This window comes from Lates calcarifer, linkage group LG11, assembly GCF_001640805.2.
Source record: "Lates calcarifer isolate ASB-BC8 linkage group LG11, TLL_Latcal_v3, whole genome shotgun sequence".
NCBI lineage: Eukaryota > Metazoa > Chordata > Actinopteri > Centropomidae > Lates > Lates calcarifer.
Window position 1 is genome coordinate 14,169,124 of NC_066843.1, and position 16,399 is coordinate 14,185,522.

General features: G+C 40.7%; 1 protein-coding gene and 1 long non-coding RNA gene across 3 annotated transcripts; one reads left to right on the top strand and one right to left on the bottom strand.

The window, feature by feature from the left end:
* Nucleotides 1–2,959: 2,959 nt before the first annotated feature.
* Nucleotides 2,960–6,987, top strand: LOC108881050 (uncharacterized). Its single transcript, XR_001960575.2, has 3 exons — nucleotides 2,960–3,206; nucleotides 3,913–4,205; nucleotides 6,754–6,987. It is a non-coding gene; the product is annotated as an uncharacterized LOC108881050 (long non-coding RNA).
* Nucleotides 6,870–15,637, bottom strand: pecam1a (platelet and endothelial cell adhesion molecule 1a). Of its 2 annotated transcripts, XM_018672821.2 has the most exons (15): nucleotides 15,431–15,637; nucleotides 15,311–15,334; nucleotides 14,058–14,351; nucleotides 13,017–13,313; nucleotides 12,667–12,927; nucleotides 12,240–12,521; nucleotides 11,277–11,576; nucleotides 10,904–11,185; nucleotides 10,099–10,231; nucleotides 9,892–9,959; nucleotides 9,684–9,737; nucleotides 9,141–9,221; nucleotides 8,959–9,015; nucleotides 8,315–8,337; nucleotides 6,870–7,297 (listed from the first exon to the last, which is right to left on the bottom strand). In XM_018672821.2, the coding sequence occupies exons 1-15, from the start codon at nucleotides 15,486–15,488 to the stop codon at nucleotides 7,094–7,096; spliced, it is 2,418 nt and encodes an 805-aa protein (XP_018528337.1). In that variant the 5' UTR covers nucleotides 15,489–15,637; the 3' UTR covers nucleotides 6,870–7,093. The 2 variants fall into 2 exon arrangements, with proteins under 2 accessions (XP_018528337.1, XP_050929932.1); XM_051073975.1 differs by lacking the exons at nucleotides 15,311–15,334; nucleotides 15,431–15,637 and adding an exon at nucleotides 15,129–15,168.
* Between the last annotated feature and the right edge of the window lie 762 nt (nucleotides 15,638–16,399).

Genomic DNA, 16,399 nt, shown 5'->3' on the forward strand with positions numbered 1-16,399 from the left:
CAAGATCAAGTGGCATGAGGTAAATTCATAACTAGATGAATCCCCACAAAGAGCCAAGCGAGCACATTAACTAAGCCAACCAAAAGTAAATTAAGCCATTTGCTGTTGAAAATGAGCCCAACTGCCATCTGGTCCTACATACATGGCATGGCCCTCGTGGCTCCCATGCCTCAGGACTCTTAAGTTGCTGAACCCTCCCAGTCATGAGCGCATAGTTTCCATGGGAATTGGTCTATATTCATTACCACCGACTGAATACACATATGTATTTTTTAACAACAAGCTATTCAAATGATATATATGTTTGCAATGTTTCTAGCCTTAATTAGGTTCTTTAAACCTTTCTTTCATTTGACATGAAACCCATATACAGAGACAATTATAATAGATGGCCACTGTTACAAAAGTAAGATAATGCAATCTTTGTTTTAAGGCTGTTGAAGACAATAATTCAGTACAACACCAACATCTTGGACTAAATTTGTACTTAGTGGCGAGTATACTCAATTTCAATATGCAACAGTCAAAATATGCCAGTTCCACAAATTGGACTTGGTGGAAATGTATTCATCACTGTGAATGAAGTGGGAAATGAGTTGTATCTCTTTGCTCATTTTTAGCATTTTATCTAATAACTGTAATATCACATTTTACCTCATAACACCAGCTCCACATGGCCAATCAGTTTTTAATCTGTATTTATTTAGTGGTCATTAGAGATGCCTCTTTGCTACAATAGTGAGTTTGGAAAAAATTGGCAGGCACTTATGTCTGAATTAGAAGTCAGATCTTCAGTGCTCCCATGTTGTTTGATTGGGCCAATAAGAGGTTTCTGGTGTGATGTGAGTCTTACTTTTTAAGTTCCCCCTTGCCCTCTTACCAAACTTTACACAAAGTTGTGTCCAAATCTGTTCCAAAGTTTCTGAAATGCAAAACAAACAGACATTAATGGACAAAAAGATACAACCTCACCTCATACAACCTTAATTGTCCATGGGCTGCATTTTCACAACAACACAAGAGACACACACTTTTTTGTATCAGTTAAGTGTAATTAAAATAGTTTCAGTGGGTTGCTATATGTACATTTTAACAGTTGTTTGCTAACCAAGAGCTTTTATTCATTGCTGTATTTACAAGCCCTAATTATGTATCTTCTCAGCTAGCTGGTTAGCATGCTAACATCAGTGGAGGGGAAGAAATGATGTGAAATAGAGGTAAAACAAGAGTTAACATTGGCACCGCTTTTCACTGCTGGAGACAACTCTTGGCGAGTAAAGGAATGATGTTTGATCCTGAACTCGCAACATTTCCTCTTGACTTGTAAATAAACAGCTGTTTATGCTAATGTTTGCTATGTAGCAATAGCAAAAATGTATATATGTATATATAGCACCTTTAAAGTCTGTGTTATACAGAACAATCACATAATTAGACAAATGTCAACAAATATCCAATTGTCCATAAATGAGCTTAAATAAAAGTTATCTGGGTTAAAACATTAATTATTTAATGTCATAGCTATTATGTAGGCCTAAACAGTAACAGGTGCAGACTGGTGGAGGTGAATGAACTCTGCAGGCTGCCCACTGGGAGTGTAAATGTGTTTTTTTGTCCCAAGAGATATATAACCGTTCAGAGATCTTGGCATAATAAAGGGCAGAGGGTTTGAACCCAGGCACCTCCCAACTCCTCATAAACACTTTCATATTTTCCAGTGACCCATGAGCAGTAACCCAAAATTAAAAGGCTTCCAGTACAGCTTTGAATAAATTGTCCCACGAGAAGGCTCAAAGCTTTTATAGACTGTTTAGAATAGTTATTAGTATGCCATCCAGTGGCCCAACTGAAGACAAGGGAAAAAAGCTTCTGCCCCATTGACGGACGCTGTTGCTGACATTGAGCAAGTATGAAGAATGCTGTGCTGCAAAGAGGTAAAGGCAGTAAACAGGAGCTGCAGCTGTCCGGGACACTGTGACAGCAGGAGGATTCAGACTTAGCGCAGAGGGGAGTGGGAGTAGCACCAAGGCTGGCTGACTGTTTGTGTGAGGATAGGGTTACCTTAGCTGAAGCCTGCATCCATGGAAAAGGAGGTTGGAGGTTAAAAGTTGTGCATAATTTGTTGATGCTTGATTGCACAATGAGGGCATGTGTTTCAGCCTGGAAACTGTCAGTGGTCAATGAAGAAGAGGATGTGTGTCCAGTGGACCTCCTCCACTGCTGCTGTGTGATGTGACCAGGTTGCACAAGGTTATGATGAATTAATTTCCTGGATCTGTGAGAGCTTAAGCAATTAAAGATGGAGGACATCAAACAGGTGGACTTACTAAATCTAACCTTTACTCAGCATATGCAAGGACAATGAAGTATCATACTTTCACACAATGGCATGCCCGGGCTGTCTTTAGACTGCAGCCCTTAGACAGCACAATGACATGGAGCTGCTTGTCAATGACAAGAATAAAAATATAGTGTATGTACTGTATGTACATGATGCCAGCTTCAAACTGATTTTTACTTCAGTATATTCCCATCAGGAAACTGTGTCAAATGCAGCATTATACAAACATTAAAAGCCCCTTTTCAGCAACATTAATGTACTATTCACTGGATTTCAGACCTGGGCAGTGTTCTATAGCAGGTGCTTAAATGCCATGTCCCAACAGGACTCTTTAATGAGCCTTATACCAGTGAGTGGTATATAGGAAGAAAAATGGACCATGAAATACCACCCTCCTGATGAATAACTCTATGGGTACCAAATTAATTTTAAGGTTTGACATCAAATTGAGGTCATGGTTTGCATATTGTGTAGACCAATACACATTTTTAAAACAAATACTCTCCAATCAATTATGAATATTAAAAACAATGGTGCAGCACAGTGGTGCAGTGGTCAGCACTGTTGCCACACAGTGAGAAGGCTCCGGGTCTGAACCTGCCAGCTGGCTGTGGCCCCCCTGTATAGAGCCTGCATGCCCTTCTTGTGCCTGCGTGGATCTCCTCCAGGTACTCCAGTTACCTCTCACAGTCCAAAGACCTGCAGGCTAGGTTCATTTGCAACTCTAATTTTGAGCGTAAATAGTTGTTTGTCTTTAGACTGGCGGCCTGTCCAGGGTGTACCCAGACTCTCACCCAGTGTCAGTGGGGATTGGCTCCAACCCCTGTGAACCTGAAGGATAAGTGATACAGCTAATGGATGAATGGTAATTAGAAACTGGCTTTATAAGTTCTTACTGCAGAGAATCAGGAGATTGTTATAAAAAGTTTAAAGGGGATAGATGTGCTTAGATTTTTGTAACTACCTATCTATGGAAGACATATGACATAATAACATATTTGCCTTTATCATGTTACTAGTCTTATTATATTTTGTGTGATTTGATTGCTGATGATTGTATATGGAATTTCATAGAATTATTTCTGGTTGGGGTTTTGTCACCACAACAACAAAGGATAACAGTTACTCAGATACCCATTTAAATGAATATAAATAAAGTGGTTATTATAAAACATTGAACTGAATGGCTTACTCATTGATCTTGATTATTTGTTTTTTTCTATGGTTACACTTACTGGAATTTTTTTTTATATTTTCACAACTTGACATGAGTTGTATAGATAGAAAAAAATAATTCAACATAGTTAGAAATTGTATTTTTATGTCTTTGATTTGAAGCTTTTTGGCATCACTGCAAAATGCTGTAATTCTGGTTTGACACAAAACATGCACAAAGACATTTTGTATAATTTGAGCAGTGGAGCCATATAATATAGAGTAATAATATAGAATCTCATGAGATAAGTTAAATAAAATTCTTATAATGAGAAGTGCTAATGTATAACCACCTAAATTTAGGGTAACTACGTGGTGACCAAGAACATCTCTATAACATAATCGTTCCTTTGCAGGAAGAAGAAAGATGAGGTCTACATGATGACCTCATTGCTGCATCTGAAGACCACAAGCAGCACTGGCCCCATAAGGCTAAGTCAAAGACAGAATATTCCCAGAATGCATTTCACAGGGGTCAGTATGCTAATTTTAGCACAGCAGCCAATGGCAGTTCAGGAGTTGTGCTCCAGATACAGACGGGGCTGGATCGGGTTACGTGGCGGAGACACGAACAGTGTACGTGCTGTAATAAAGAGCGGATGGAGGACTGCACTGGACCCGTAAGACTGATCCATCACTCCCACCATATGTACGCGGCCGAGCCCCTTGCCTTAGTTACCACATCATTGGCACCATAAGCAGTGATCATGTGACGCAGTACTCTCTAAGGGTTTTGGTGCGTGTCTCCTTGTAATATGAATCCCAAAGGTCTGTCAGGGTACATGACCTCACACATCATAACTTTTGGAAGTGGTAGTAAATCCACCATCTTCCCCACGACAGAGAGGTCAGACAGTTATGATCTGAAGGCAGAACGGCACCATCCTTGGGCAAAGTGTGCTGTGTCTCAAATGACCCACAGGAATGCACTCAAAGCACTCTCCTCTTCCCTGCAAGTTTCACACACAGTTTTGTAGCGACCACTCATTGGTCATCCAAAAATAAAAGCGACGCAGGTTCAGGCTATGCTTTTCTCTGCCTTCTGTTTAATTATACCCCAACGGCCTATTTCTAACGATACTGTATAACTCACACTCCTGTAACACAGTATTAGTTCCTGTGTGCCTGTTGACTGCTGCTCAGAATGTGCTGTTCCCTCCTGTCAAGGCCGGCCTCCTAGTTAAGTAATGTGATTAATAAACCATGGGTTGACTGAGAAACACTTCTATCCTCAGAGCTGGGGTGAGTTTTCATTTTGGCGCTTCAGAGCTGAAGACATATCCAATCATAGATGCCTCTGAGGACCCCACGCAGGCCAAGAAGCACGCACTTAATTCAGCTCAAGGCTCCAGGGAATGGTGCAAACCCTGGAAATACTGTACCACACCCCGGTGTCACACATTGTGCACTCATTCATGAAGACTTAGCACAATTGGAGTGATGAACAAAGCTCAGTGGTGGGAGGTGGAGGAGAGATCAGACAGTTCTATGAACTGACATAGTGCACACACGTATGCACAGGCGCACACGGGCGAACGGCAGGCAGATAATGAAGATGAATGCTTCATCTGCAGGACTGGTCTATACGTTAGTCTGTGCTAAGAATGGAGATGAAAGCACGGCCGTCAGTGGCAGGCTGTTGGTGTTAGCTCGGGTGTCAGGTGTTACAGATTCCCACATGGATTTGATCTGCTGTTCAGTGTTCATAAGAGCTTCCTGTCAAAAAGCGGATCCCCATAATCCGCACTGTCGACAGCAGTTGCCATGAACTGATTGAACCTGATGTATGCTCTTGAATTAAGGTCTAGTGCAGCACCTTTATAATTTGCTTGGATTCTCCCCATTTCACCTGCTGGCAGGTGAAAACCTTGCTCCTCCAAAGTGTCAAACTTTCAGGCACTGAGAAATTCACAACTATGGCAATTTTGGCTTTATGCAGAACTTTGAAAGAGGTCAGAGAATTTTGTGAAGCAACATAAAGTATTAAAACAAAGTCTTTAAGCTATGGTGGCACCATAGAAATTGGTAAAAATAGAGAGGGTTTATGTAACAGTAGCAACACAGAAATCTGTGTAAATCTTAGCCATGTAAGGCTAATAGCTGTTTTTTGTTAACATTTTTTATATGTAACATCAGAAAACACACAGGTTTAAATATCAAAATTAATGCTGGCTGAATTCCATTTAACTGCCTCAGTGTTAGGATTGTGGTATTGTACATGCTGGTTCACTGTCACACTGCCGCAGCTCACTGGGACGCTTGATTGTAGCGAGGTCATCGTAATACTGTTAGTAACATCAGGCTTTCTGGCGATGACAAGTTAAAATGGCTGCCCATTGGTCAATTGTTTTGTCAATACACATTTCAGATTTTTTCTCTCCTCAGTATTTTTTGGGGCATTTTTCCATTTATTTTGATACCAGACAACATGGTAGTGACATAGAATGAGGGAGGAGAGAAGTGGGATGGCACACATCAAAGGTCCCTAGACTCAAACTGGCGATATTGCAATTACATAAGAGTTGCCTCCCCCCTTACATTTCTCAGGGAGTTTTCAACTGCCTTTTAGTAGAGTCTGTAGAGTACATTTACAATGATCATTTTAACGCAACAGCTGTACTCTGTGTCAGAATAAGTGAGTATATGAGTATATGATTACACACAAGGGAACGTCCCCTGCAGTTTAAGGGGTTGACTCATATAAAATATGTATTGATAACACTGAAGAACTCAACTATTTACATTTAGATAAAATGATTAATCAACTAATCCAAAAAACAGCTTAATCCAAGACAAATAAATGTTGCAGTCCTATCTAACACATATAACTCTGACATGCAAGCTGAGCTAAGAGCTTCCTGGATGTAAAGTGTCTTGGCTTGGAGTGACACAGCCTAAACAGATTCACCTGCTAAACATATCAGTTGCATGTATATGGGGACCTTGAATAGGTTCATGTTATATCATTCAATTAAAACCTTAGATAATGGAAAATGCAACTGATATCCGCTGATGCGGTGGCGACACAGTGAAAGCCCTTCTCACATTAAAGGAGATCACAGCCAGATGGCACTAAGTTTCCATGCAGCGCTGCCTGAAGTCTGTCCTCTAGTGGTTTAAACAGAAAGCAAAGGCAGAGGGATCTGATGAATGTACTCCCAACCTCATCACTAAACTAGAGCTCTCTTCCTTTTCAGATTCTGCCACCAGTGGAAGGATGTAGCTTTGAATGTCTTTTCCTTTGGGGCCACAGCACACATCCTCCCTCTGTGCCTCACTGACAAAACTACCAGTGAAAGAAAGAGAGAGAAACTTCACAAAAACATACATTTATTTGCCCTTCCAAGGCAAAGCAAGTGAATCTACAGTGAGGAATGTTCTCTGCAAAGCGTTAAAAAAAATATCAGAGTACATACAGTAATTGCTTAGGGCCATTTACGGTCTTTCAGCATGAAAGACTCCGGTTGCAATAAGGAGCTGGATAAATATGGGAATAAATGTTCTTGCTGGTCTGTTATCAGTTTGGCTTGTATGTTTTCATTCCCCGTGGTCAGCAGTGCTGGTGTCAACGCTGTCGACAACAACGCTGTCAACAACAACACTGTCAACAACAACGCTGTCAACAACAACGCTGTCAACCTCATCCCTGTGGTCATCCTGAACAGAGTGGTCGACGTGGATACCATGGTCAGTGTGGTGATCTGTCTCACGATTCAGCTGAGCGTATTCCACTGACCCATGCTGAGAGGGGACAGAAAAAGGAGGTGAGGAATAAAAATGGCTCTAATTTGAGCTTTTCTACATGACACTGTATCGGATCAGTGTGACTGCTAATAATTAGCTGCCTGTGACTGATAATGTGATGTCAACTAATTTGTCTTTTTTACAAAAATGAACAAAGTCCTGAGAGATCAACAAAAGCAGTTACAGTTTCAGGGTGTTCCTAATAATTTCTTGAAGATTTACTGAAAGTAAACTGAAAGTTTACTGGAAAGAACTAAGTGATCTGGAACAGTGAAAGTGTTTAGTAAGTTTACAGTAAAAGCATTCGCTAATTTCCAGAGGATTTTTTTGAAAGAAGTACCCAATTTATATCCAAGTATTAATTGATTAATTGATTGTTGTAAACATTAGTCCTCATATCGTGAATAGTATGCTGGCCTATAGACAAACACTGCACATTTTTACACGCTCAGCTGACCTGCTTTGTACTGACTAAAAGTCTTTGCAGTAACAGCATCTAGTATTGTACATTCATAAAGCTGAGGGACTTACAAATGAGAGCCTGCGACATTCCGACTTTTAGTCTCTAGCATATATTAAGCACCAAAAAACACTACATTTCGCATAATGCAGCCAGAGAGTGTCTTTCATTGGATGCTCTCACCTGTGGGCTTTCTGTAAAAAATCAAAATCATTACATTTACAGTGTGCTGTTTTATTTGAGTGTCCTAATTCTGTGTGTAAACATAAACAAACATAACTAGTGCCAAATTACACAATTCTTTCAAGGATTTCCTAGGGAATTATTAGTGAACTATCATGAATTCACGAAGCAGTAAAATCAGTCATTATTTGGAATGTAACACTTTTAGTTACCTGTCTACAAACAATGAAATCTGACTCCACAGGCTTTCTGTTTATTGTTCTTTGTCCCTGAGAGGTCTCTCTGAGATTCATAAGTGTGTATGTGTGTGTGCGTGTGCCTATTTGTAATATGTGCATGCACTGTATGTTGTTGTGTGTGCTGCTACTTACACCATCAGCCTGCTCAGGAAAACCTGCAAAAACAAAGCCAGAGGACAAGCTCAGGAAAGAAAGAAAAAGGAATCTGAGGATTAGAGGAAGGCCTGCACACTCATCAGCACTCCAACAAACAACTCCTCACTCCCAGGAAACTGAGACCTTATCTTGTTGCATTAATTCCCACTATCATGTATATGTTAGTCAAGTCTTTTCCTATGAGCAAGGATGTTGTTGGAGCACAAAAACAAATCAGATATTCTATTTTCCTTCACTTCTGCTGCATCATTGTTTGACACATAATGACATGAAAACTGCTAGGAGTTATTAGGAGCCAATGACTGAACAATGGACAAGAGTTTCCCCCAGGACTATCAAACAATGGAGCTTGTTGCTCACTTAGTCTTAACGGATGTACCCGCTGTTTGGCTCTGACTGTTAACAGGAAGTTCTCTTTGATGAAAGCAGGAAGTGGACACCTGGCGACTGGGCCTTCTGTTTTAATGGGACATTTTTTCACTAACAATGCAGATGTTTACAGTTGGAGTTGATTCTGTTTCCTGGCGCTTTTTTTCAAACGTCAGCCAGTGGCCTAGTTTCTCTCACCGTGTACATGACGTAAGAGGGATTTTGAATGAGGAGCAGGATGTGAGTTGTACCTTGCTTGGAAGTCCTCATTTTGCTGTACTCTGTGTCTATGCCCTTCTTCACTGGAGCTAACATGGAACAAACACATGATTATTTTAGGCAGTGTTTTTAAGGTCAAACTGAGTCTATTTAACAATTGTGACATGATTGTACACTTTTGAAAAACTCAATCAAAACTCAGAGGCAGTTTCACCTCTGTTAGGATCTGCCTGTCTGGTCTGCACATTTGTGTATTGAGGTTCTGCAGCAGCCTCACTGTTCTGGTCATCAGACTCTGAAGCACAAAACAGTGGACAGCATTAACCACCTTAAACTTCACAGCATTTCACTTTTTTTTCCAAAAGTGCAAACAGTTTAGCAGTCAAATTAAATAATATTCAAAAGGTATGGCTAGTGATATTGTACATCCATCTTATTGTTAACAAAAGTTGTTTATTTTGAGTTCTAGACACCCTGCCCTGCTAGTGCACCAAATGTGTATTAATCCACAGCAGAAAATAGTCCCAAACAAATACATTATTTCCTTCTGTTTGAGTAACATTTACTAAGGACTAGAGTGTCCAGCTTTTTAGGAAATTACTGAGATCTTTAAGATTTATGTCTTCTAAGACATTGTTGGTTTTGATCTTTTCATGGGATTTATTGACTTTGAGAAAACTACAGAATAATACCAGCCTTATCTTTTAGTAAAAATATGCATAAAATGAAAAACACTTTATTTGTGCAGTCTACTCACCAGAGCCTGATACCCGTTCACTCCACACACTCTTTCCCATCATGCCTGGTGTGGCTAACACAGAGAGGACAAAAACAGCACCACTTGAATCAGTACAATCTACACCACTGCTTTAATGCTTAAACAAAGAGAAAATGAGTTTACTAAAGCACAGTTTGGCCAGGTACACTTGTCTACCCTGCACTTGTATCAGTGTAAGAGGTTTTACCATTTGCAGCCTCATTGACCTCTGCCTGGGTGAGGCTCAGTCGCTCCACTTTGGTGCCAGCTGACTTCCTACAACAAGGTGGACACAAAACACAATTGGCTTTATAAAACAGGAAGCTCTATGGGCGTCACCATAATTCTTGTAACTTATAGTACTTCACCTTTAAAACATAGATTTTTGATAAGAACAAGACCAAATGTTACTCACACTAACAGCTTGCCTGTTCCCTTCCTTTTAAATTGTAGGAGACGTGTTTTTAAGGCAATAACAAGGACCAAGGCCAGTATGAGCAGGATGCAGAAGACAGCAATAAGACCTTTCTTCCAGCCAGCCATCTTCACTGTAGAATACATGTGAATCAAATGCATTAGGTCTGAATTATATTATAATTTAATTATAAAACACAGCATTCTAAATTTACTCACAAAACCTCATACTTCTCTGCTATATAGTATCATGTCAGAATTCAGTTCAGGTCAGTTCAGTCTTTGCTACAAATTTATTCTGCATCTGCATTCACTGCAAATAGTGTTAACTGGATGCCAAAAATGTGAATGAATGCAAATCCAAACACCTCCTTTAAATTTCCTTTAAAGTATTTATGATTTAATTTCATCCTTCTTATGTATAAATTCCCTCAGAGACCATTCTTCAAACTCAATATGGCTCCATTATTAATGTTCTACGTGATCTATAAGTATTCTTATAAATGCTGAGTTAACAAACAATCTGTGTACCCTGATGGTCTACAGCAAGATGATAAACAGATTGCTATGCCTCTTTTTCTAATAGCACGATACCACACTGTCTTTATGAAATCCATTATATTTCATTGTTAAGAAAAGGTCAGACTTAGAAATGTGTTAAACCAGAAGTGCAGTGTTATGAGATTATTACACTAAGTCACACAATTATCTTTGCTTTCAAAAACACACTCTCTAAAACTCTAATTGGTCCTCACAAAGATAGACAAAGATAGATGCATTGCCATTGGACTGAAGATAAAACACACCGATAATCATGACAGCAGCACTCTGTTTGGTTTCGTTGGCCGGGTTGTTGGTCTCACAGTAGTATTCCCCTTTGTCCTCTCCTCTGACACTGCGTATGAAGTAGGTGCCCTGCAGCTCCTTGGAGGTCTGTGAAATAAGGGCACCTTTTTTCCCAATGTGGTACCAAGTGTATCTGATGGGAAGAGTCCCTTTCTCTACAGAGCAGGTGAGTTTCACGTCCTGCCCCTCAGAGACATAGCCTGTGCGAGGGACTATGGTCAACACTGGATTTAACACAGGCTCTGCAGAAGGTAAAATATATGTTAGACTCGCAGTCCACAATATTTTTTACATTAGTTTAACTGATTGTAATTGTTCCAGTATCCCACACACCTATGATATTGGTTGAATGGAGCAGTTGCCGCCCGTTTCCTACCATGGAAGGACTGTTTAGACTGTTTTTTGCATGGCAAATAAAGTTGTTTAAGTCTGAGCTCTTAAAGATGGCTGAGGAGTTAAAGATGGCTTGTTCTCCTGGCTTGCTCACCACCCTTTGCTCATTCAGCTTGTTGGGGCCATGTAGGTTGTATATGATGGGCAGAGTGCCTCTGTCACTGTGACAGAGCAGCTGGAAGCTCTTTCCCAACACCAGTGTACCCCCCACCACACTCAGCACAGGTTCTGAAACAAGAACTGGGGATAAAGATAATTAGTCTGTTAGTCAGTGCAACAGAAACCGACAAGTCTGCTGCCATGCTAACAGCACTGTGAGGCTGTGCTCAGGCACAGTTGGAGCTAGATGCCAACATCAGCATGCTAACATACTCACAATCACACTGCTAACATGCTGATGTTTAACAAGTATAATTTGTGTTACTGATGTTCACTATCTGAGTATAGTGTGTTAGCATGCTATTATTTGCTAATTAGCACTAAACACATTGTGCAGCTTGGACTGATAGGAATGGCATTAGTTTTGCAGGTAGTTGGTCATAATAACGAACAAATTTTGACCTGATAGTTGCGCCAGATGAAAAGGGAAGATCATCAAAGTGATTACAATTTATCCTTAAAGGAACATGAAAGTTGGAACCAAATTTCAAGGCAATCCTTCCAACAGTTGTCAAGATATTTCAATAAAAATCCAAGATGTCAATCTTGTTGTGGCCCAAACTAAAAGTAAGGGGAGCATAAAGGTCATTAGGATTCATCATCAGGGAACCATGAATGTTCTAATCCATCTGGCAAATACTAGAGTATGATGTTTGAGTCTACACTAAAGCAGTCTACCGGCTGATTGACAGACTGTCTCCACAGTAACATTTAGTTAATTGTAATTTTAATTTCATGACTTACCTTTGGCCTTAACAACAAGTGTTTGGCTTTGTTTTAATATACTGTGTCCCTGAGAAACAGCATAGGCCTTGCAGGTGTAGTTGCCATTTTTATAAGGATTCGCCACAGATATGTAAGTCCCTGAAGAGGTGAGCTTGACGTTATCTTTGTAGATGTAGAGCTGCACGGTTTCATTGCTGAGCCTCTCAGGAACATAAACAGTGGCAGAGCAGGTCAGTTTGAACTTCTCTCCCTCAAATATCTCAACAGGATTCACAGCAAGGTGTGGCTTTGAGAACAGCTCTGTTGGGATCAGACAACAAACATTAAGGATTATACAATCTTTATACAGTATGTTTTTTATCGTAAACATTGGAGAGGGGTCTTACATTTTAGATAAGATGGTTCTTAATGACATTTCATAATAAAGGTGATATCTAGTACTTGCCTTTGACTCTGATTACTTGATAGGTTTCTTTCTGCACATTTCCCCTCTCTGCCTTGCATGTGACCTCCCCAGAGTCTCCTTCATGTACTCTGAATCGATGAGAGAGACTGACTAGGGCTTTCTTGAGAACGCTCCCATCCCTTGTCAGGAATACTTCAACATTCTCAACTGAAGTCAACACCTTACAGACCACCTCCAATAATTCACCCTCAAAGACATTAGGGGAGGGCAGCACGTTCATGACTGGGGTAATTTGGAGTACTGCAAGACAAAACTCAGAATAGTCAATAACACATCCTTCGTCACGCAACCTGATCTTTTCTTGGTGACATAAAAACTCTTGTGATCACCTCTGACATTCACATGAATCTCGTTGCTGCGGTTGGAGCGTCTGGTCCCAGAAACCAAATTGATCTCATAGCTGCAGTACAGGAAGTAGTCACCAGTCTGTCTCAGGATCAGTGTGGTCTCTGAGAAGTTCCCAATCGGTGCTACCTGCTTCATCTGCTGAGGCTCTTCATTTCTAAATCTCTGGAAAAAACGGAATATGAAGGATCCCCTTTCCTCCGGAGCACTGCAGGTGGCTTTGAAGTCATCCCCCGCATAGAATGTAGTCTTATCCAGATACAGAGTGGGGGTCTGCAGGCCTGAGGGAGGGAAAACCTAATAGGTCAGTGCAAAGCAAGCTATTACTCTGCACACTGATACTGGTTATTCAAATTTAACAGTACACATGCATGAGTTGTCTTGGTATGAGGAATGTATCATGGTTGGGTGCGTGATCCTGTTTTGCCAAAAAGGAACAGTGTGGTTTTCGAGCTTGATGATAAATGCTTCAGTTTTTGTGTTTTAGCACATTAACTACAAAGTGTGCAAGAAAATACTCACATTATTCTTTTCACAGCATTAAGGATTGTTGCTTGAACACAACACCAAAGCAGCATTTAAAAAAAATCATCTCTGCTCACAACTTCATTACCAAGTGATGATAAAATAACTTTTACAAAGTAAAAACAAAGCCACAATGTTCACAGTGATTATATTTTTACATTAAATTTTTAATGTAAGAAAGTTTCAGGTGTCTGAAAATGCTTATTTATACAGTAGAAGGCAGGAATCAGTCTAAAATCATTTGTCATGCTTTTGAAAATGGTTGGCAGTGATGTGAATTATTCATCAACTGGAAAAGAAATACCACTAGTCCTGTCTTACTAGTTACAGCTGACCCCACCTGTGCTGATATTTAGAAGAGTTTTGGGTATATTATTACCTTTTTTTTAAATATCATACTACATTACCCAAACAAGAGAAAGACCACTATAACAAACAGGACTGATAAATAAACCCTGGTTTGAGAACTTTATTGTACTAAATTGTCATCTCAGCTTTACCTGTGACTTCCAGTTTTTGGCTGAAGCTGGTTCTGCTCTTTTCTTTGACTGTGACCCGACATTCGTAACTTCCAGAGTCCGCTACCCTGGCCGGGAGTATCTCATATGTGGCTGAGTCTTTTGTGACGGTAGAGGAGAAGATGGCAACGTCGTCCCGTCTAAGCTCAAAAGTATATGTCAGGTTTGGGATGTTGTCGTGACTGACTTTGGCCTTGCAGATTATTTCCACTGGAGTCCCGCTCTGAACTGTGCTGCTAGGTAGGACTGTAATGCCAATGGTATCTATGATGTATGCTGTAGGTTTCAAAGTCACACAGACACACAAACATGTATTAGACAGAAATATTTCATGTGGACTTGCTTATGTAAAACCACCTTGAGGGAGTGAAGCAGTAACACAATACAAGAGTTGGGGTCTATTATTCTCTGTACAATAAAGGTGAAGTTTCTCCCTGGCCCTCAGTCTATTGCACAGTAAGCAGGAGCAGCTGAAGGAAGGAAAAAGCCTCAACAAACAGACCCTCTCCTTCCCTTGGGAGAGCTGTGTTGATTTATTCCAGCTTCTGCTCTCCATTAGCAACAACAACACAGTGTAACCCACCTCAACAGCTATGAAACAATCACTTAGTCCACATCCTCAAAGCACAGCTGTTAGTTCTGAGTGGACAGAAATGAGAGTGGTGTCACTTCTCTCATCTCCTCTTTGCCCACTTCCCAAAATGCTAATTTGTTCCTTTGCCACTATAAATATCTAGTTAAAAACTCCAGATAAATCCTGGTACAAAAAGAATATAAGAAGAAAGTTACATTTCATTTCAAACTCATCCATCCATCCATTATATATACCACTTATCCTTAAGGGTCGCGGGGTGAGGGTTGGAGCCAAACCCAGCTAACACTGGGCAAGAGGCAGCGTACACCCTGGACAGATTGCCATTCTGTCACAGGGCTGATAGTTCAAACTCATATTGTTTGAAAACTATTTAATATTGAGAAGTTCAAACTCTTGCTGATGTGAAAGAAATACCCAGTTTCACCTGTGACAACTAAAAATAGCTTCAATGAACACACCTGAAAATGGAGGCCTGCGGTGCATAATACAATGTCCATTTCCTGCAAAAAATAACTGTGTGAGGTATAAATAGCTTTCTCGTCTAATACAGCAAGGACTGGATAACCTCAAATCTCAACGCTGGAGAAACCCTGGACCAGGTATTAAACAAGACAGTAAAGTATAATGCAGTTATACTTACATGACTGCTCTGTGGCACACTGCACTGTGTGGAAATAAAGGAGGAAAAAAAAGTGAGAATCACGAAATTAGGTTTAACTGAAGGAACATTCTTTGAAGCAACACAACAGTGGGTCCTTACAGAAGTGGAGGAGGCTGGTGAGAACCAGCAGCAGCAGGTTGGGGGGTCTCAAGTCCATCCTGAGCGAATGTGGTTCACTGCTGTAAGATTAAAATACAGCTGCACGGGGCCGACGAGACAGGGGCAACAAAGGGCAGTCGGAAGAACAGGGGAGGGCCGTAAGAAAGGAGAGGTGGAGTGTGTGGAAGACAAAACCCTCAGGCAGTGCAGTTTGATGAGGGGGTGTTCCTTGTCTTATCATACATACTCCTTGTGCTGCATGACTGGCCAGGAAATGACTGTTACTTCCTCAGGAAAGTGCTTGTGTCTGTGTATGGATGTGTGTAGATGTGAGAGGGGAAAGAGAGAAAGAGGCATAAACAATCTAACAAGGTGGATCCTACCCACCACAGGGAGGCCAGGTGAGCTATCCCTTTACTGCACAGTAATAAAGCAGGTGACTGGTGTTTTCGCCAGGTAAAAGACAACTCACAGGCTCCGCTCATGGTGGTGAGACTACACAAACAACCCACAATGTGGAAGGATGCTACCCCTAATACTCTAATCACACTTACTGAGAGCAGATTAGAGATTTATTTCTGCTCTGAACTATCCATAGGTCCTCACTCTAGCTGGTCACGTGACATACTGATGAAATCTCCAAAAAGCTGTAATACCCTTCACTAAAAAGGTACAAATTTTTACAACAGTTCAACAACAAAAGGTCAAAGTTTTGGGAATATCTTAAGCCATAAATGGAGTCTGTGGCTGCACGTATGCCAGATTTGAGTAGGTTTGAAGAAAGTTGAGTTGAGCTCACAGGAAGTGTGAGTTGCAGCGGGACGATTGGTTTTTATTACAGCACGATGTGACGTCATAGCTGTGTCACTGGCAACTTTGGGGATTCTGGTGAGTCAGTCAGAGACTAGAGTAAAGTTTGACTTAAAGTTTGATATATGATCGTAGACTGGGGCGGGTCTTATTCAGACT